Consider the following 21,155-nt stretch of genomic DNA (forward strand, 5'->3'; position numbering starts at 1 on the left):
GGTGATGTGTACGTGGGCTGATCGAACCCGAAGAATGATGCCCAACATTTACTCCGTATGGTCACCTTTCTTCCAATTTGGGGTGGGTTAATCTCCAACACCCAGAGATAATCTAAAATTTATGTTATTCTGGATGTTGGAAATAACTAAAGGAAATACTTGAGAACAATCCAATATCGAAAACCCAGGGTTCAGCGAATTTCAAAAGTAGTTAAAAAATAGGCAAATTTTGAAGGCTTCGAACGCAAATTCAAGATTAAAAAAAATGCTACTGTCTTAGTAGTGACCCATTAAACCTAGCGATCTATTCGGTTTAACCGAATTCGATTTTATACTTAATTTAAATGTATATCGCAAAACCGGGAAAACTAGGAAATTGTAAATCGAGATTTGCTGGTCACCACGAGTTTGTAGAAATGCAGCGAAATTAAAAAGAATTCTGAGAATTTTGTAGAAGTGAAGCAAACATTTCAAAGAACAGCGTAAAACTTCATGGAAATGTAGAGATTTATTTAAGTTCAAGAAACTTCGTAGAAGTTCAGCCGAAATTGTAGAAGCTCAGCGAACTTCGTAGAATTTAAGAGAATTTTCAGCATCATTTGAGATTGGATTTGATTTGGGATTTTAGTGGAAGTTCTGGGATTTTTGTTTCCCCCAGCTGTTTAAGAAAATTTGTAGAGGTCTTTCCTAAAGTTTGGAAAGAAGGTCATGACTGTTTTGAGATTTTGGTCAAATTGTAGGATAAATCAGCTGAAGTCACTGTTAGGATCAACTAAATATTAAATAAATGTCTTAGGGAAAGCCGGAGACTACAAAATCTCTTGTCCAGATTGCAATAAACTCTACATTGGTCAGACGAAAAGGACTTTGGAAACAAGGTTTAAGGAACACATCGCAGAGGTAAAAAAGGCTAACAAAGAGATGGATAAAGGACTTCATTATGAATTTAAATCCAAGGTTGCAGAACATATCGTTACAAAGGGGCAAAATTTGACTAAGGAAAACATTAATATCCTGCGGACTGTATCTTCGCCTTGGAAACTAGACGTAGCTGAAAGTTTAGAAATATTTAAACATAATCCATCAACATTGCTTTAGAGATCAAGGAAACGGATACTCGAGACTCTTTAGCATGCTACCTAAAACAACACATCGTAGCATGCCTCTACCTGTTGGAGACTGAATTTAGGTACCTGGTTAGGTAAATTTTGACATGGCAGTGGATAACTGCTGATTTTTAGTACCTATTGATTAGTATATAACTCGTAGATAAAAGATGGATTCTTCAGTGGTGTTGAGTACTTGGCACTGATGTAGTCTGCAAGTAGTAGACGAAATACGCGTATCTGTCAAAAGATAAGCAATTATAACGGAATTTAAAGGAAATAAACTAACCCACTCAAAGCTCTTCATAAAGGGATTCCGTTAAGAGGTTCGACAAATTAAAAGGATTAAAACAGTTATCAATCCCTCCTTAAAACTGTTCTGTAATTCAAGCATAAACGTCATTAGCAATTGTTCATTAATGTCTTGATAAAATACTTTATAAACGGGTTCTATCATTATAAAAGCAACCATAAAACAATTAGGTTTTGCATTAGAGGCAAAAAGTATTTATTGTTGCTTTTTAGGCTTTTTAAAGTGCATCATTAACTCCTTAATAACTCCCCAATTACTCTGTTTACAAATTGAGCTTAAAAGATGGTCCCTCATAGTTAATAAATGCCAAATTTATGACACGGAAATCTCGAACAAAAAATAAATAAAATAAAACACATTTTTAAGCATTCTACCATCTGCCACTCTCCACGAGGTTTTAGGACATATTTTTAGCTTTATTCAAGAAAATCAACGTTTATTTTTTAACATTACTAGTAACTTTTTCTCTCAGTGTATTTTTTTTTCTTAAAGTTCGTACGTCGTTTTGATCAAATTACTCAAATTTTTTTTTTAAATTCGCCCTTATAAAAACTTAGCGTCGATGAGTGGCATAGCATAGTATAGTATAAACCAGGTTGCACAATGTCGTAGGTACGAGTTCCAAACTGTTGTTAAGAAGAAGACCCACCTTCATCCGTTGTTGTTAGATAGTAATTTGTGATTAATTACTACCTTTTAGATAAAGGATGTGTAAATTACAGACCAGAGCTGTCCTGGCCACGTCCTAGTATCTGGTGGGGATGGGAGAGTAATGTTAGTCCGACACTTACTTAAGAGAGATGCAGAGAACTCTACGACCCCTCATAAGTGTCTCACGGGAAGGGTGTATTTTTGTTAGTAGGGAGGGTAAGCCATAGGATACGCCCAGCCGGCGTTGCTGGCAATCGTTATATCAAGCATTTAATAAATAGAAGCTCTAAGTAGTTTATCTGTCCGTTGTTGCTGCCCATTACCTAAACATATTATTAAAAACAGTCTTCAGATTTTGGAATTAAGAAACGTTATCAGCTCAATCCTGTTGCTCCTTTCCGCCTGAAAATGTTTGTTGATCCTAAACATATGCACAATTCATTCTGATGTGTAAAAGGTTATTAATATTGTGTGGGATCGTAGATTAGAATGAAGATTCGCCCTTGGCCTAAATCCCACTGTCTGGCAGTGGTATTATGGATAAAATCTGCCTGCAATCATTACTTATGAATGCAAAGAAGCTTGAACCCGGGAGTAAGAGGGTGACAGCTCTACCGCAGCTACAATAGCCCATTTCAAGAACGCAAGCATTCCGAAGCTATTTTCACACATGTTAAGCCCCGCTCCAATACATTATCGATGCAAATATACACCAATTGATAATGTACTGAAACTTTCAATCAAGCAGTAGTGAAATACTTGATTGACGCGTATTTAGTAAGTTTTAAAGTGATCGTTTTGAATTAGATGGATATTTCCTATCGAGGACAGAGGAACGAAAAGGTAAATAAACTTATACCCTGGACAGACTATGGTTTATATCATGTAATATAGGCTGTCTTGCAATGAGCACTCATACATAGGATTTCCAGTGAAAACTAGATGTATGAGCTATATCATGTAATATAGAATGTCTTGCAATGGCAAGACATTCTATATTACATGATATAAGCCATAGTCTTAGCTGAGCGTAGCTACGCGTAGGTTAGAACAGTCGGCACCACATGCAACGGATAGGAATTTGCAAATTTTCACTTAATACCCCGTTCACATTACAGCCTATATCACGTAATGTAGGCTGTCTTGCAATGAGCACTCATACATAGGATTTCCAGCGTAAACTAGATGTATGGGTGCTCATTGCAAGACAGCCTATATCACATGATATACGCTGTAATGTGAACGGGGTATAATGCACTTTTCAACATCACTTCTGTACCTTCAAATTAACACTTTTTAAAAATGAAATTGTAAATTTATAACATTTTCACTAGAACAAAAACGACGCAGCAAAACAAAAACACGTCATTTTCGCAGAGCGGCCTACTTCGAACTCTCAACTTAGTGTCGATGAGTGGCAATATGCTAAATGTAATTTTAGGTTTCAATCAACACATGAGCAATGCTTCATCCAAATTGGGAAGGGTCGGTTCAAAACTGGCACTTTTTTGCGGTTTTGAGCGGGAAATGCTCTATTAGAAAAGTTGCGTGAGAAATCTTCATTTCCACACATCCCCAGTAACAATTTGGATTTTATGATGGTTCTGTAGACCATAATTAAGGCTTGTTGAAACTTTCATATATCCACGTCCAAATGGCTGGCTTGAGTGCACGATGGCGTAGTAGGCTTCCACTGTCACGGATTTTATCTATTTTCTGCGTGATTTTGGTGTGTACCAAACCAGCCGAATATTCAATTTCGCTGGAGTGAATCCCAAGTATCTTACTTCTTACAACGTTTTATCGCGGTGATACTCGCAGGACGCCTTAGCGTAAATTTCAAAATGTCAGTTTCCACAAAACATACAACAATGAAATTGCTGCTCTCTGTTAATAGTAGCACAGCAACCATAGAGTAGCAATTTCATGTATTTTTTGTGGAAACTGACAATTGTGCTTTTGAAATTTCACGCCAAGGCTTCCTTAGAGTATCACCTTAACATCTAATCGAGTATCGAACCTTTCGTGTCGGAGAATCATTGCCAACGCATAAAATCGCTCAGATGAAAAACGCAGAAGATGAAAAAACTTAAAGCCATACTTATAAATGGTTTTCAGGAGAGTAGAATCGTGCCGTGAAATCCTCTGCTCATTCAAGAGCATGAGAAGTCAAGCGGAGAAATGAATGAGCGTATTCAGCCGGAACAAGTTTTGAGATAAAATCTTTCTGTGGGATTTGCAATCGGACCTTACAGTTGAAGAGCTAAAACTGTTCGAAAAGCATTGGTCTGTTTTGATTAGGTCCTGTTCAGTTGTCCAATAGGTAACACCAATCTGTGCCATAGGTTTTAAAGTTTGTCAGCATATGAAGAAAACGACTGAGTCGTTTTAGAAATCAAGATCATTCTCTAGCTAATAAATCATCACACTAAAGCTTCATGTTAGCATTTCCAACCAACTCTGAAAATCGTTAACTTCGCGTATGAAGTAACATAAAAACACTTTGAATCAAACGTATAGATACATACTAGCACGAGAAGTTCCAACTATTTATTGTGACGGCATATTCCTCATATTTTCTCGACGTGAGGTCATCGTCAAGTGATGGTTCTATTTCTCATGAATGATATGTATGATACACGTGCGGAGTATAACGGTTTTAAAATTAGGTATGATCTGGTATGATTGTGTTTGGATTATACTGTGCTTCTATTCACGACAGAAAAAAACATGACCGGTCGGTACTATCATAGTACTACTATGTCATATGGGCAGTTTTATTTGAGGAGATTCTCAGCACAGGGTCAGCATCTGTCATGGACATTTTCATCTCGTGTGCAGTGATTGTTATATTGATACATTTCAACACAATTTCCTTTACATCTTTACCACTTAAAGTATTCTTCAAGCCGTCCTTCTCAAATACATTTGAAAAAAAAAATGCACTTCTTTGCTCTATTTCAGATCTATGACTTGGCGAAAGAAACGGTAGTGCTGTTGCTCGAATCCAATCCAGACATTGGCCAGCTGCTGGAGTGGGTTATCGATCGATGCTACACGGCTTGTCCTCGGGAAGCCGATGCTTGCTTTCTAACGCTAGCTATCATCTTCAGTGCCCGGTAAGTATTTTATTCTCTTTCCATTTTTCTTCGTTCACGCTGGTTGTTGCTAGCAAGAGTTCGATGGACGCTGCTTTCAATGAAGAATTGGTTCCATGTTCGAAACGAAGCATGCTGGGAGGATAAATTGAAACAATTTTCATTCCCGCTTGTGTTGAAATTTAATAGGATAAATAAGTATTATACTGCCGTTCTTCGCATGTCGGTCCCATGGCAAAAATCAGCAAGCCGAGAAAATCGCATTTTAAGCTTGATTCGTACCATTGCTTCTTATGTGATGAGACAACCAATTTGGCTGTCTTTCCAAACTTTTTCAGAACAAAGTTATTGAGTTCATCCAGTATTAAGAAAATATGGGTGATCAGCTACCATTTGCATTGTAAAACTCAGTTTTGACAAAAACTGCTATGGGACCGATATGCGAAGAGCGGCAGTATATACCCCCTATAGAAAAATAGATCTCTACCATTCTATAAGTAACATAATAACTACGTATATTTGTTAGATTTGAAGTGAGCAGTAAGTTGTAACCATGCTTTTATTTAGCGACGGATTAATATTGTGCGTAGGTAGATGATTTTTGATTCCGACAAAATTCCTACCAGTGTAGAGATTAATATTTTCAGGCAAACAACAAGAAAAACGTCATCAAGATAGCTAGACGTTATAGAAATGATGCGTTAAACACGTCCCATGAAAGAAAACAAAAGTCGAGTGCACTTTAGAGCTTCGAAAATGTAGAGCCCTGGTGGAATTAAACGTTGCATTTTTTTACATCATCCGTTGATGTACAATGGAAACCTGGAGGTTAAAAAGGTATCAGAACGAAAACTAAAACCAACGAACTTTGTTGTCACTGTGACAGTCACGCAACTGTTGTCATCAATTGATAAAAGAGTGACTAAAGTGTCACTTATCGACCCAGTAACGTGAAGTGACGGTGATAATAAAGGGTGATAGGGTCAAAATTTGGTCAATATCAACTTGACGTATTTCTTTCAATTTTGCATTTAAAAAACCTGAACACCCCTCATTTTGAAGGTGTGTGTGTGTAGAATGTTGCTCCTATTTTGATTTTGGAATTCACTCTTCAGTTGTCAAAATGCCGTCCAAGCAAGAAGAGCAGCGTATCAAAATTTTGCTCGCGCATCGCGAAAATCCGAGCTACTCGCACGCAAAGTTGACAAAATCGCTAAAAGTTGCCAAATCAACCGTTACAAATGTAATTAAAGTGTTTGGGAAACGTTTGTCGACAGCCAGGAAGTCTGGATCGGGGGGAAATCGAAAACCGGAAGCCGCTGAGACGACAAAGAGAGTTGCCGGTAGTTTCAAGCGAAACCCTAACCTCTCTCTCCGAGATGCCGCAAATAAGCTGGGTGTATCGTCTACAACCGTGCATCGAGCCAAAAAACGAGCCGGACTATCGACTTACAAGAAGGTAGTGACTCCAAATCGCGATGATAAACAAAATACGACGGCTAAAGCGCGATCCCGGAGGCTGTACACGACGATGCTGACGAAGTTTGACTGCGTGGTAATGGACGACGAAACCTACGTCAAAGCCGACTACAAGCAGCTTCCGGGACAGGAGTTTTATACGGCAAAAGGAAGGGGAAAGGTAGCAGATGTTTACAAGCACATGAAACTGTCAAAGTTCGCAAAGAAATATCTGGTTTGGCAAGCCATCTGTACCTGTGGCTTGAAAAGCAGCATTTTCATAGCTTCCGGGACTGTCAACCAAGAAATTTACGTGAAAGAGTGTTTGAATAAACGTCTGCTGCCTTTCCTGAAGAAACATGGTTGTTCCGTACTGTTTTGGCCGGATTTGGCATCTTGCCATTACGGAAAAAAGGCCAAGGCCAACAACGTGCAGGTGGTTCCCAAGGACAAGAACCCTCCCAACACGCCAGAGCTCCGCCCAATTGAGAAATACTGGGCTATTGTCAAGCGGAACCTAAAGAAGACCAAAGAAACTGCTAAGGGCGAGCAGCAGTTCAAGGCAAACTGGCTTTCTGCGGCGAAGAAGGTGGACAAGGTGGCTGTATAAAATCTGATGGCAGGGGTCAAGCGTAAGGCCCGGCAATTCGGATTTGGAAAAGCGGAAGCCTAACTGAATATTTTTCCTGAATTTTATACTAATTGAACTTGAAAAAGAAATTTAATTTGATTTTTTAAATAAACGATTTCACCGATTTACACGCGTTTTCCCTTGACCAAATTTTGACCGTATCACCCTTTAGACCTCCTGGACTGTCCCCATACTGATCCACGGTCCATCGAAAATTATCCAGAAAATTCTATTCATATGCGACTCAGCGGTTCGATACCTTGCAGAGGAACTAGTCAAAGCCCTCCGAAGCGATGGACGGATAAAGCTTAAGTCATAAAAAAAACGGAGGTGTCTCGGAACCAAATAAAAATGTTGAGTACTCAAAATGAAGTAGAGTAAAAATAGCGAGAAGAAAAATATTCCGATTGGGTTTTGATGAAATCTCAAACTTTTCTTCGAATACCACTCATCATATTTTAGACACTCTGTTGGCTAACCTGAGCGGCCGTTTTGTTCCACCGAGTCACCTTTTCACTCTTCTTCAACTTCTGTTTGACAATTGCCCAATATTTCTCAATTGGGCGGAATTGAACTTGCTGGGAACATCACTTCGACCAGTGGCTTTTTAGAACTTTTGTCCGGGAAGCTGCCCATAATCCATCTTCACGTAAGTTTCGTCGTCCATGAGGATACTTTGTAAGAACCACATTGTACAACTTCCGCGCATGTCTTTGGCCACTAGATTCTGCCTCAGTGTTTGGTTGCTTACTGGCCCGAAAAGATCGAAATCCTTCTCGCTGACAAATCCTTCTTATGGTGCTTTGGCTGGCATTGAATTTCTTGGCGATATCATAATCCGACAGCCCTGGGTTTGCCCTAACCGTTCTCAACACCTTCAAATGCAGCTTCTTATCCTTAGTTCCACTACGACGCTTGCTATGATCCTGCCGATCGTTAGTATGCCGCCCACGGAAACGTTTGAGAACACTGCACACGGTAGATTTAGCCAATTTCAACAACTTCGCGTTTTTTGAACCTGGCCACGTCGGATTTTCCAAGTGGGTGTCCAAAATTAATTTTCGGTTCGCGGCCTCCATCAAGTATAACTTCTTTTGAACAAAATAAATCGTGACGATCTTTTCAGCACTGAAAGAGGAAACACTTCAAACTGCTGTCAAAACATTCCAGATCCGACCGCTAGGAGCACTGCAGTAAAATAAACAGTGCGTCCAGATATTGGCTCAAGCTTTAGACGTCGTGTACGAATTCCATTCGGTAGATGTGGGAATACCATCTGTTACAATACATTCACAATCCTAATTAATGTTTTCCCACCAGACAGCACCAGCAAAAAGTAACAGTAGCAGTAACAAAAATATAAATACTGTTATTTTATAAGGTGTCCTTTTTTGTTCTGCCGTATGCGTGTAATGTTTGCATCATTAAGCAATGTCAAAATTAAAAAAATTCTCAAAAATTTCGTTTTCGGGTTTTTTTTATTTATTCAAAGGGAGGATGTTTCTCAGAGTCTTAAACTATGTTAATCATCGATCGAGTTTCCACTTGCTGCAATTACGGCCTCCACACGCTTCCGGAATGCACGGCAGGTTCTAATAATGTAGTCTGTATCCATTTCTCTCCAGGTACGAGTCATGTTTGTCTGAGGCTTGCTGTACTCGGGTGGCGTTTAGAACAGGCCTTGGCCTTCATGACGCGCCATATTGAGTAATCCAGTAGATAAAGATCGGGGCTTGATGGCGGCCACATATCCTTCGCCCAGAACGGAAGATGTTCCTGCAACCATTTCTGAGTGCGGTTCGAGGTGTGGCACGGAGCCCCATCTTGTTGAAATACAACATTTGGCTTCGGACCGTACTGTTCTTTGATCCACGAAAGAACATACTTACCTAAAATCCCGATGTAGACCTCCGTGTTGACCTTGTCGCCTTCTGGAATGAACACCGGGTCCATTTTTTTTGCCAAACACCATAACGCTAGCAGGATGCTTGGTCAGATACACGTTCTTGTGCTCGTCGGCCACGTATTTTACCGGAAGAGAACTAATATACCGGTTGGTTCTAGAATTTGATACGGGATCGATGGTAAACATGCTCTCGTCGGTGAACAGGATAACCGGATTTTTTTTTCGTTTAAGGAAGTTCAGTTTTTCGTGCATCGTTCGACTCGTAGCTCCCGGATGCGGTTGGTAATCATGTGATTTTTTTCCGTGCCCTAGACTTCGCCCCGTAATCTTCCTTTACGATCTTCCGTGCCGAAAAGTCACTGATCCCGTGTTCCTTTGCCATTTTCCTTATTGAACGCACTGGATTCACCCGAATCTTCCTTATGCGATAACCCTCGGAACCCGAGCTGATCTCGGACGACCTGCGGCCACCTTCGTGGATAGTTGTCCTCTCTTTTCTCGGTCTAAAACCCTTTTGTCGGTCCACCGGGACACTCCCACGGCGATTGAAATGTCTTTTTGCGACATTTGCGCGTGGGACAAATCACGAATACGCTGCCACTTCGTCATGGTGCAACTGTCAAACTAAGTAAATCATTTTCTTTTATACACAGCCTACTACGGTTTGAGCTATAGGTTACGTGCATGCAAAGAAAACCAAGACATTGTATGCACAGGTGAAACGGGAACCTTATTTGTACGATGGTGCAGACATTATCACGTATACGGTAGATCAGTGATGAACAATGTATGGCTTGCGGGTCGCACGTGGTGCTTGGATCTCTGTGACGCAACAACCTCAGCATGATTTTTTGCATTAAATACAAATGATTGTGAATCACACAATATTCAACTTAAAATATGACCATCGATCAAAGAGATACAGTCATTGGAAAAAAGGGATGAGCACCGCTCTTTAAGTTTTGAAAAAAAAAAAAAAATCTTTTTTTTCAATTTTACTAAGAATTAATTTAAACCAAACTTGGCCAACTGAAACTGAAACCCATGACCCAAATTTTTGAAAAATCTGTTCAGTCTTAATGTTACTACGATGGATTTTTTTAGAAGTTTAGAGTTAATGTTAATGTCATTGGTTGATTAATAGCGTATCGTTCCAACCATTTGTACAACATTTGTTGAAAAATTGATGTTTTTTTTGTCCCAGCCAAAAGGCGGCCTTGGGCAGTAGAGGGTTAACATTGTTTGCAGCTGATTTCTTTTAAGGAGTGTTATGAAGCATGCAGGTCTGCAATATCTTAGAATAGCATCATTAATCCTTTTCTGCGCCCCGGGATGTTCTGAGACATAACATCTCTGATCACGGTATGTTATGCCTCAGAAATTAAGCCGTTGGTCCCCGGTTCATGAGTTGATGGGTCGATAGGTAGGATTCAGGGGTGGGAGCTGCATTCCTGGCGTCGGCAGCATTGGTGCTCAGCACGGAAAAAAAAATCAGAGAAAAAATCCTGTTCTGTAAATTTATGGCATACATCTGCTAAAACTAAATATAAAAAGACTGATAGCGTAGGTCGAATATCTCTCTTTAATTTATGACTACCAAGCATTGAGGTAACGTGGTGTGAAAGAGACTCGCTATAGACATGGGGTAATTGGAGAATGTGCAAATGCCCGTCTTCGAAAAAAAAAAAAAAAAAAGGTGTAGAAGGAAAGCTTACTCAGGATCACGTGCTCATCATCATTTTCATTATTACCTAATCCCATAGTTGTTGTAAGCAGCTGTTGTAACCTCAACAGTGGGAAATTTACCGTCTTTAAATAAAATATCTAGACACGTTTCCCTGTTTTTTTTCTTTCTTGTATGCCATTATTCCCGGTTTTTCGTAACAGTCGGAATAACCAGTAGGTTCATTCTACTGGACAGGTAAAAACTTGTCGTGTGTTTCGAAGCAACATTGTCGAGTGACTCTTAATGCAATATAGTCACACGTACGTGAAATAAGTTAGTGCTATATTAAGGAAAGTGTCAAAAGGCTTTAGAGACGACGATGTTGAACTAGTGTAAAGTGGGTTGTCCCATAGCAAATAAGTATTTTATTGGTCACTTGAAGCCCCTTCCCCCTCCCTCTCCCTTAATTTCTCGGAATCTAGAAAAGTTTTTTTTGTCGGTTCAATTTACATACACTTTCGCTTAGACGGAAGGTAGCCCAAGTAACATTTCAAGTTTTATCGAGGTTTTAAAGCATGCTATAAATCTAAATCATGGTCTACAGAACTCTAATAAAACCAAAATTGTTACTTGGGAGGTGATATTTGCGTCAGATAGTGGAACGTATATATTTTTCAGGGCAGTTTATTAATCTTTAAGGCTCAAGACACCGTCACTCAATTCGGATTATTCTTGTTTTTGAAATATTCTTCAATCATCATCATTAGTATACACAAACATTCACACACAATCCAGCCAAAAATTTAAAGCAAGTATTTCATGGTTTTACATCATATATTTTCTGGGTAAAACACCATCACTGCATTTACTTACTTGTCTTCTGCGTAGCATTCCACAATTTCACGTAATCGAATACACAACATTAATAAAAACTGGAGGTCAAATCTCTTGATGAACAAAATAAAACACCAAGAAAATCACTTCGACTCCACTGCTTGCGAACGTAAAAGAATCATTGAACAAGCGTTGCCAGATGTATTACCTCTAGCAGTGAATATAAGTTTAAACCAAATGAGTGGATGTTTTTAATGGTGAATACATATACAAAAACTGAATGAATAAAACTAAAAGGTCCTTTTTTGGAATTTATACGTTCCAATTACAAAGGTAAAAAAATATAGAATTAAACACAAACATGGGAGATGGCCGCATTGCATGTAGCCTGCTATTAACTTTCCCGCTCAAGGGTGTAAACAAAATGTCATACAGCGTAGTCTGGCAGTGTGAATGTTTTGTCTACGACATTCTTATACACGTGTGTGTGTGACGTCACATTTGCTGATTGAAAAGTAAAAGAATAAAAGAGATGGTAGATTTTGCTCACCATACCAGTTGATATTTATGATGCATTGACTGTTTTGGCACGGCGACGCAGGCTACCAACGAATTTTACCAATACCTTTAGAAAATGATGATTTAAGAATACAAGAAGAAGAAGCAAAAGCAAATCGAGTGATGGTTGCCTCTTAAGATTTGTTGTTAGCCAGCAAGAGAATTCTTAACAGCTTTTTGAATCTTCAACCAAACCATATCAATTTTTTCCAGCTCAAAGCTTTGAATAAGTAGAATCAGTTATCATTGAATTGGTGTTGTTTCTATTGATCTTTTGTTCAGTTTGATTTGAAGTTGAAAACTCAGCTACGGGAGATTTGATTCCTCAAGGATAATTGCATGTCATATGCCTAGTCTACTGGAAACTGTCTTTTCTGTCTAGTTCGTTTGTAAACTTTATTTGCTGCGGTGCCCTTAGATTTTTTCGCAAATTTTCTCACACGCACGTCTCTTGCCGATGATATGTGCTAACCTCTCAGTATCTTCTAACTGTCGCATATAACACATAAAAAATTTGCTTTCAGTCGCTAACCTAAATCGAAAATTAATTTGATGATAAATCATCACTATGGCCCGGTGGTCGGAGGTGAGGCCAGCAGCTCATTGCTCTATTCATACTGCATTGGACATCCCGTATCCAACATGTGTGATGTAGAACAGAGACGAGTTGTGTTTGTTCACATCGACCGATACTGAGTGGTTGCGGTACAAGCACATATCGTCGGTAATAGACGATTGTTGTGTATTGAGAACGCTTGCGCAAAAAGACTAAGGGAGGGAAACGGATTCGAAACTCATATGTCATTAGCCAAATACATCCGTAGACCATAGGTCCACCGTTGTATAATTGGCAATGCACCCGTGTACTGAATGGGAATTGTGGGTTCGAATCCCACCGGTGCCCTTAGATTTTTTCGCAAATTTTCTCACACGCACGTCTCTTGCCGATGATATGTGCTAACCTCTCAGTACCTTCTAACTGTCGCATATAACACATTAAAAAATTGACTTTCAGTCGCTAACCTAAATTTATTTGCTTTATTAGTTGGAAAACAATTGCCTCTGCAAAATCAAAAGGAGTGTAGAACTTGTGTCCCAAACCACTTTAATAAAAAAAAAACATCGAGAATGTATTTTTCTCTGCATGAGCGTGTGGTTATTTACAGGGTGATTCAGAATAACTGTCACCGATTAAAAAAAAAACAATTCTCAATGGGTAAAATGGGTATGTGTCCAAGTATTTTTGTTTTAAAGTGTGTATAAACGTAAGCTTGTATTGCTATTAGGATTGGAAATTTCATTCGTTTGCGATTTCAAGCAGCCATTGACGTGAAAAAGGAGCATGTCATAAAATCAGGTGTTATCTTTTAGAAACTGAAAGAATGAAACATTTATTTTTCGCCTCATTATAGAGGTACAAAGGAATCATGGTTGGAAAATCCGTTCAATATCAGAGCTTAGACGCATCGTCAGGACTCAAAAAGTGCTGGAACTAAAGCGAGCGTGCCAGCTGTGGAAATTTTCTTGACAAATGTTGTCTTGTACGTCTTGACAAATATTTTCTTGCAAGTCACAACTTGGTTTACCCATTTTTGGGTCAGTTTTGGGTGGAAACTACCTATTTTTAAGTACTTTAAAATGCTGAAATCAAAACTGATTCAGTTATTTGAGCGAACCCTGTTTTTACGCAGGGAACCTCTACTGGCCCAACAGAGAATCCTGAAGTGCCACCGTAAAAAATGCGATTTACCATGTAATTATTATTTTGGGATATTTTGGCCATATCCTGGTTCTCCGAATTAACCGGATTGACCATAAAGGCGGCCATACAATGCAAACTGTCCTGGAAAGATACATTTTTTCTAACTAGTTTAGAATCATTCTAGATTAAGGCTTGTTTATCATGTAAATTTTATTTCAGGTTGAAGTGGCCATATCCTGGTTCTCCTGCCAGGTCGCCTTACAATTGCAAAACGCAAAGCATTTTGCTATGGATGCTGAAAGAGTGATTAAGATCTAATATCGCTGTGATATATTTTAATGGGTTTATTCTCGTTGCATTTTTGTTGTATTGTTTCACATATCGATGGAATTTATGATAACAGAAGCACGTATATCCTTTTGGCTCGGTATTTCATCGTTCGCTTTCGTTCATACTGAAATTGATCAGTGTACATATTGATGTGCTACCTGCAAGGGAGTGGAAGCAAACTTTACGACCTTTCGCAATCCATCCATCGTCTTTTATGGGCCCACGTACATTGCTGCGTTGGTGTCTATTTATCGATTAAAATAAATTCAATATCATCGTGTCAAAAAGCCTGTACGTTAAAAATCAAGGAATAAATTGAAAAATTTCTTCAATGTTTGAAAAGTAGTAATAGATAATTTACAATTTATGATGAAACATTTGTTTTCGATTGGAACTTTTAAAAAACTGGTAATACTTACTATGAAAAATAGCGTACCAAAATCTAAAAGTTGCAACAGAAAATTCAAACGTTGCAATCAAAAATTGATTCTTTTTCAATACTTTTATTTGCAAGGCTCAATGTCCTTGATAGCTCTACGGAGCCGACGGACTAATAAAAAGGTTTCAATTCACTTCATGCTTTTTTTTTGCTATTTTTTCTTTCTTGTCTGTAGCACTTTGTCATCACCGCTTTCATCCTGCAACCTTATCACTAGAGGCAGTGATAAGGTTGCAGGATGAAAGAGGTGATGACTTGCAGTCACTACACATTTGAAAATTTAACATTTTTTATCGGCTTCTACCACAATCCAAAATAATCTAAATTGTAGCAGAGCAAAAATGTCGCGACATTTTTACACTTTTTTTTTGCCGGCTACGCAACATTATCGCACACAACAGACACCGAGCCCAGCGGGTAACACAGTGTTGTATTGATTTGAACTTTGCTGTTTTCTGACTAATCAAAGCATCTATTTGAAGTGTTTAGTATGGAATCATAAGATAAGAATGAATATTAACTGCATAGATATTGAAATTTGGCAAAATTGAGTGAATTATAAATTAATCAGTCCAGTGACATTTTTTTGTCATACATAAGCTTGCAGTAGTTCTGCGACTGCTGGCAAAGCGGGAATGTTTCGTCTTCTGTGCTTTTACAAGCGGTCGTTCAAAAGTGTACGTGTACACTTGCAGGTATGCACCCGCTGAAAAATTTCACATCAGTTTAAAGTTATGAAAAAATGTCAACAATTAGCAGCACCGACCACAAATCCTTACCCGTTTCGTTTGTTGATGATGGGTGGACGACACTGATACAACGCACAAGGTTGGCACTGACTTTGTTTACAGAAATTTCCGTCCGGAAGCGATATTTTTCTGTTGAATTAATCACCTCTAGTTGTGCACGCTCCTGTTGCTGAGTAGGTGACTAGATTTCGTTTTCTTCATCGTAGCTTGATGGTTTCCCGACTGTTGCTGATGTTTCGGTTGTTGTTGTTGTTGTGGCTTGCGATTAATGTAAGCGATGTAGGATGAATTGTTCCAACATTTTCATTTGCTGCATGAAGTGTTGGTGTTGTAGATGCTGTAGCTGTCGTTGACCACCGTAGAAGTGTTGCCTTGCTTGTTGTACGGGAACTGGGTGTAATACGCGTTAGCGGGGTAATAATACCATCGACATTTTTTCAATTTCTTTTAAAGCAGCAATTTATATGAATATTGCATTAAATGATAGATCAGCAGTCCATCTAGCAGTTCAGGATGAAAAACCATTAAATTTTGTTTGAAAAGTCCATGTAAAATACTGGCGCGTTTTACACAATTTCTCCCGAGCAGGAACGAATATCTCGATATGTCAAATTGGTATGGATGAGCATGAAATAAGAGGTAAAATACCAAAAAATAATACCAAAAAAATGTTCCCATAGTACCATTCCAATACCAAATTATGATAATGCAATACCAAAACAATACCATACAGGTATTCTTTAGGTATCCAAATATAATTTTTTGGTATTTACAAAGTATTTAACATGTAATTTGTTGGTATTATTCTTTGAAATTTTACCTCTTATGTCATGCTGGTCAATACCAAATTTTGGTATCAGATCAAAATTAGGTATTTAATAGTTATTTTCTACTACTCGGGTTACGCTGCTGGGTGTTACCTCGAGTGAAAACTGAGCTCCAAACGATTGGTTCAGTGATTCCAGTTCCATTCTGTTTGCTTGGTCGCTGTAATGTAGCTCACCGAAACCTTGCGACACTGATGCTGGTGCTTGCTGAAGGGAGCTTAAAGCATCCGCCATCATTGAATTGATTTCATGCTGGTGGTGATGAGGACGATGATGCTGTTGCAAAAACTGAGGTTATACTACCGGGAGATGTGGAGGTTGATGATGAGATTATCGTGATGGCATCTGCTTGTCGTCAATCAAGTGTAGTTCGTTTTGTTTCATTTCATATTTCATGTCTGATTTTTAAAAATTATATAAGCAAAAGCATTAGACTAAGCAGTATTCGCTTAGTATTATTATCGAGTGTCTTTATAAATTTTAATTAATATTTATCCGTAGTTACACTGACACTGAAAGCTAAGCTTTCATTATCAATATTTTTCCTTCTTTTCATCGCTGCTGTTTTTTTTTCCATATAATCATCACCATCGGCGCCGGGCTCTACCGCATTTGAATTTGGAAAGCGGAAATAATAAATTTTCGGATTCATCCTATCTTGTGTTGTGATGTAGTTCAAGTCTAAAGGAATAAGCTGCTGTTCTTTTTCAAATAAAGCGGTAGATTTATGCGTCCAAAGTCACTCCCATATCCGAAAACTTTATTGGCTATCTCTTTTTTGAGATGAGCCTATTTGCAGAACGAATTTTGCATATTTATAGGTCGTAATCCTTATTAACAACGGGGTAAACTGCGTAACTGTTGGTTCATATGTTCAATCATTAGACTCATTCGTCAATAAGGGCCTGACTTGAGCCGAAATAAAATAATCGATACTGATAATCTATTATCCCTTGGGGGTTAAAAGGAGTATTTGGGATAAGAGACAGTGGGGATAAGATGGATGATTAATTGCTTGACTATGGAATAATTAGACTTTTTTGTCGATATTTAATGCATTCCGGAGAATCGTACTTGGAGCTGTCAAATGTAAAAATATAAACAATAACAAAAAGTAATTCCTCTAGCGGCGTAGTGATGTGAATTTCGGTGTGCAATTCATAAGGCTGTAAAGCACCAACACAGTAAAATGCTTTCAACATTGTTTACTATCCTGTTTCTGGTTCATTTCTACATTGTTTGTCAAAATAAGTGAAATTTTTGATCTTACGTTTGTAAATAAAGGCGTTTTTGCAAAAAGTTTACCATCAATAATTCATACGAAACAAATTTCAATGTCCGAATTTAATTGATGTTATAGATAAATTTATGCCCTAAAAGATCCACCGTCACTGCTAATGATCTTATTCTTGAATTCTAATGTGACTTAATGTGTCGTATGATTAGTTTCGACTAGTAGTTGTGCACTTCCCCTGGAGTATCTAGGACATATCCGGACTTGGTCAATGTGGTCTTGAGTCATAATGGCTTACGATAATCATACAATCTTTTTGATTGTTTTTATAATGTAGAAACATTAAGTTTTTAAGGTTGTCCGTCTTAGCCCCTGCACCTGTCCGTCTTACCCACACAGTTTTAAATTCAACCATTGTTGATTTGAAGTTTCAATTGTTAAATTTAAAATACATTGGTATATGTATGTATTTTCTTTGGGCATGAGTTTGACTAATAAAATACTGATGTTATTACCAAATACTGTATTTATTTCCGTTAAAAAAAAATCTTTATGGTGTCTGTCTTACCCCGATTATCCCTACGTCCTTATTCAATTTTCTAGGAAGGTGTGGTTCTATCTCGGCCTCGTGTCTTGTCAATTTAAGCAAGACGAAGATGAAAACTATTGAAGGATATTGAGTCGTTTGGCCCCACATGTACTATCATGAGCATCCCGTGCCCGCCTCTCAGAAAATCCTTAATTTGGAATACTTATACTGCCGTTACATGCATAAATGTCCCATGTTCTATGCAAACCTGGAACGTGAGACAGTTATGCGTATAACGGCAATACTTCTCCGAGAAAAATGCATGATTTTATTGTACAGTGGTGGCCTTTAAATTAGCACAATAGATCGATTTTTATACAAAGTAGCTAACTTTGGGATATTGTAACTATGTTTTGTTATGATCAATTGAGCTGAAATTTTGACACAGAACTACAAATTTGTTAAGTTTTGCGTGTACGTAAGTACAAATTATTGGAAGCGCATACCAGAAATTGACGGGCTGGTTGAAAATGGCAAACTAATTAGCACATTTATAATGCGAAATTTATGGCCACAAACATAAACAAATGCAGTAAAAGCAGTGTAATGTCAGTTCATGCACTGTATTAATGATAATGTTGTCCTTTTTGGCAAGTAATATAACACCATAATTTTGACACGATCGAATTACATCCACTTTGATGTGATATCAAAATTAATTTTTTGCTGTGCACCACTGTATATCCACAATATTTCGTAATGGATCGTAACTTGGATAGAAAATTCAATAAGGGCCAAAACGAAAGGAAGTTGAATATCCGTTTTCATCGGTAATTAGTTTAATTTTTCAAAGCTTGTTTTTTTACCTCTGTCTGGCACATAAATCCACTGCTGCCAGTAATTTGATCTATTGTAGTATATCCCGTGTCCTTTGTTTAGAGCTTGTCTATTGAGAAATGATGAAGTATCCGGTTGTCATTCTTGCCTTCATCATAAGGAACCGATTCTAATTGAATGGTCCCGCTCCTTATATCCTTCGATGAGTAAACTGTGTCATAAAATCTAGGAAACCCAGGGCATCTATAAAATGGATAATGTGTAAACTTTTAATGAAATTTTACACATGATAGCCATGTGTACATTACTGGATAATAGGGGAATTGGTTGGGAGTGTTTGGTTTCTAAATGACTTAGTTCCGTTAACGTTCTGTTATTGCGGCTACTGAGCAAATCTACTCCCATTGCGTTTTCTTTTACGTTTTGACCAATTCCACGCCAAATCGGTCAGTCACCAAACTTGACTATCTTCGATCTGGATGATACATGGCACATATTTTCATTATGATAGACCAAGTATTTTCCGCAGGAGAGGAGACCCTTTTGACTCAAGGGTAATTTTTGAAAAGGGCCTATGTGTTTTTGCACACATACTTTAAAAAAAAATGTAGTTCGAAAACAGTTGGTTGTAGAAAAAAAATTACTAAGAAGGAGTTGTAGGAAACTAATAAGGCTTTATAAAAAAAATATACACGGAATTTTTTTGTTTCGTTTTCTTACAAAAAAAAATTCAAATAACAAAAAAAACGTATTTTTGATTTTTTTTTATTTTTTTTTAATAAAAACTTTTCGTTGGATATATTTTTATTTGATGAACTTTTGATTGGCATGTTTTATATGTTATGAATGGTGCGTTATTCGTCATTCGAAAATAGTTTCGCTGATAATTTATTTTCGGAAATCGGAACAATACAGTGATATTTTCTTGTACCTGGGATCGTTTTGGCCTTTTCAAAAATGCTTTTCCATTCTGCAGCCCCCTGTTCGTATTCCTTTTGTGACGCAAAATAAAATGACATTTTTGTTAAATAATCATTACTCTTCTGGTTAGCCCATGCATATAACTCTGCTGCACATGTGATTGGATGTTCGTGTTCTACAGCCACACTTGCGTTCCTTGCCATTCGTTTCAATGTGCCACCAATCGCGTCAAATGGTCCCTTGCCATGCGAAGTTGCAAAAAAGTGCCATTCAACATCAAAATTATACTTCGTTTTAAATTTACAAAGACTTGCAAAATTTTTGCAATTTTTATATTGGGATGCAGCTCCATCAGACATAAACATCGCTTTTTTTACTTGAATTTTTGTTTGCAAAAAGGTCAGTAATTTTGAAATAAATACTTGCACCGCAATTGTATCGTGTTTTAAAACTTCAGAGATTACGATCAAACTTAAATTTTTAATTATACCTGATTCTGAATAATAAATGCAAAAAGGATGAATAGTAGCTTGTTGATTATTCCAGTAACTACTTGGGGCAGCATCTTGAAGAACAAATGAATAATTTTCGGAAAAATCACAAATTATGACAACTTCTCCATTTTTAAGAGTATTTTTTGTATTTCTCAAGAAACTAGACTGCTGAGTTTTAATATAATCATAGGATACCAGTTTATCCAACTTTTCGCAAAAATAAGGAACAAATCCATCTACTGGTTTTACAAGTTTCTCTAAACTACATCAATCAGTTGAAACCTATTGTTCAAAACATATTTCAGACATACCCTGTTCCTCGAATTTTTCTGAAAAACTTCTTTCAAAATCTGAGAGACCTGGACAACGTTCGCATTCGCGGAGATAACAATGTTTAGTTCTGGATGATGAGCTGCATAATATTTCTTCAAAATAATGGTTGAAATCTTTTTCGAATGAATATTTTCGAAGACAATGAAGCATTTAATTAATATTTTCATGGATGGTACAAACACAAATATTGTGAGAACCTGAACTACCAAGTAATTTGCAATGCTTTGGTTTTAGTGCTGCAAATGAACTAAATCCAATGCTATTTTTACTAACTTCTTGAAATGTAATAAAAGCTTCTCGCAATGTACAAACTAAAAGTCGCTTTTGAATATGAATCTTCTTACCTTCCTTCTTCACTGAAACGTAATCGTTTAGTCCTGGCGTGGCTCTGCTTATCTGGTCGCTTTCGAAGAACTGCAATACCTCGTTTTTAATTTCGGGATCCAAACCGTGTCCTAACCTTTTGTTGGTGGTGGCCAATACTCCTTTCCCGTTTGCCAAGCATCGAGCTTGCAATACAATGTATTTATTTGTTTCAA

The 21,155-nt window shown here is 37.8% G+C and overlaps 1 protein-coding gene across 4 annotated transcripts in view; it reads left to right on the forward strand.

Annotated features, from left to right (window-relative positions):
• Positions 1 to 21,155, forward strand: part of fry (Protein furry) — a 227,533-nt gene that overhangs the window by 81,685 nt on the left and 124,693 nt on the right. For all 4 annotated transcript variants that reach the window (XM_065231242.1, XM_065231265.1, XM_065231249.1 and 1 more), the window contains one exon: positions 5,035 to 5,189. In XM_065231242.1, the coding sequence (XP_065087314.1) occupies positions 5,035 to 5,189 (155 nt within the window). The remainder of the gene's footprint in view (positions 1 to 5,034; positions 5,190 to 21,155) is intronic.

Source organism: Ochlerotatus camptorhynchus, unplaced genomic scaffold, assembly GCF_037179485.1.
Source record: "Ochlerotatus camptorhynchus isolate MF236.1 unplaced genomic scaffold, CSIRO-AGI_Acam_v1.1 ptg000033l, whole genome shotgun sequence".
Taxonomy (NCBI): domain Eukaryota; kingdom Metazoa; phylum Arthropoda; class Insecta; order Diptera; family Culicidae; genus Ochlerotatus; species Ochlerotatus camptorhynchus.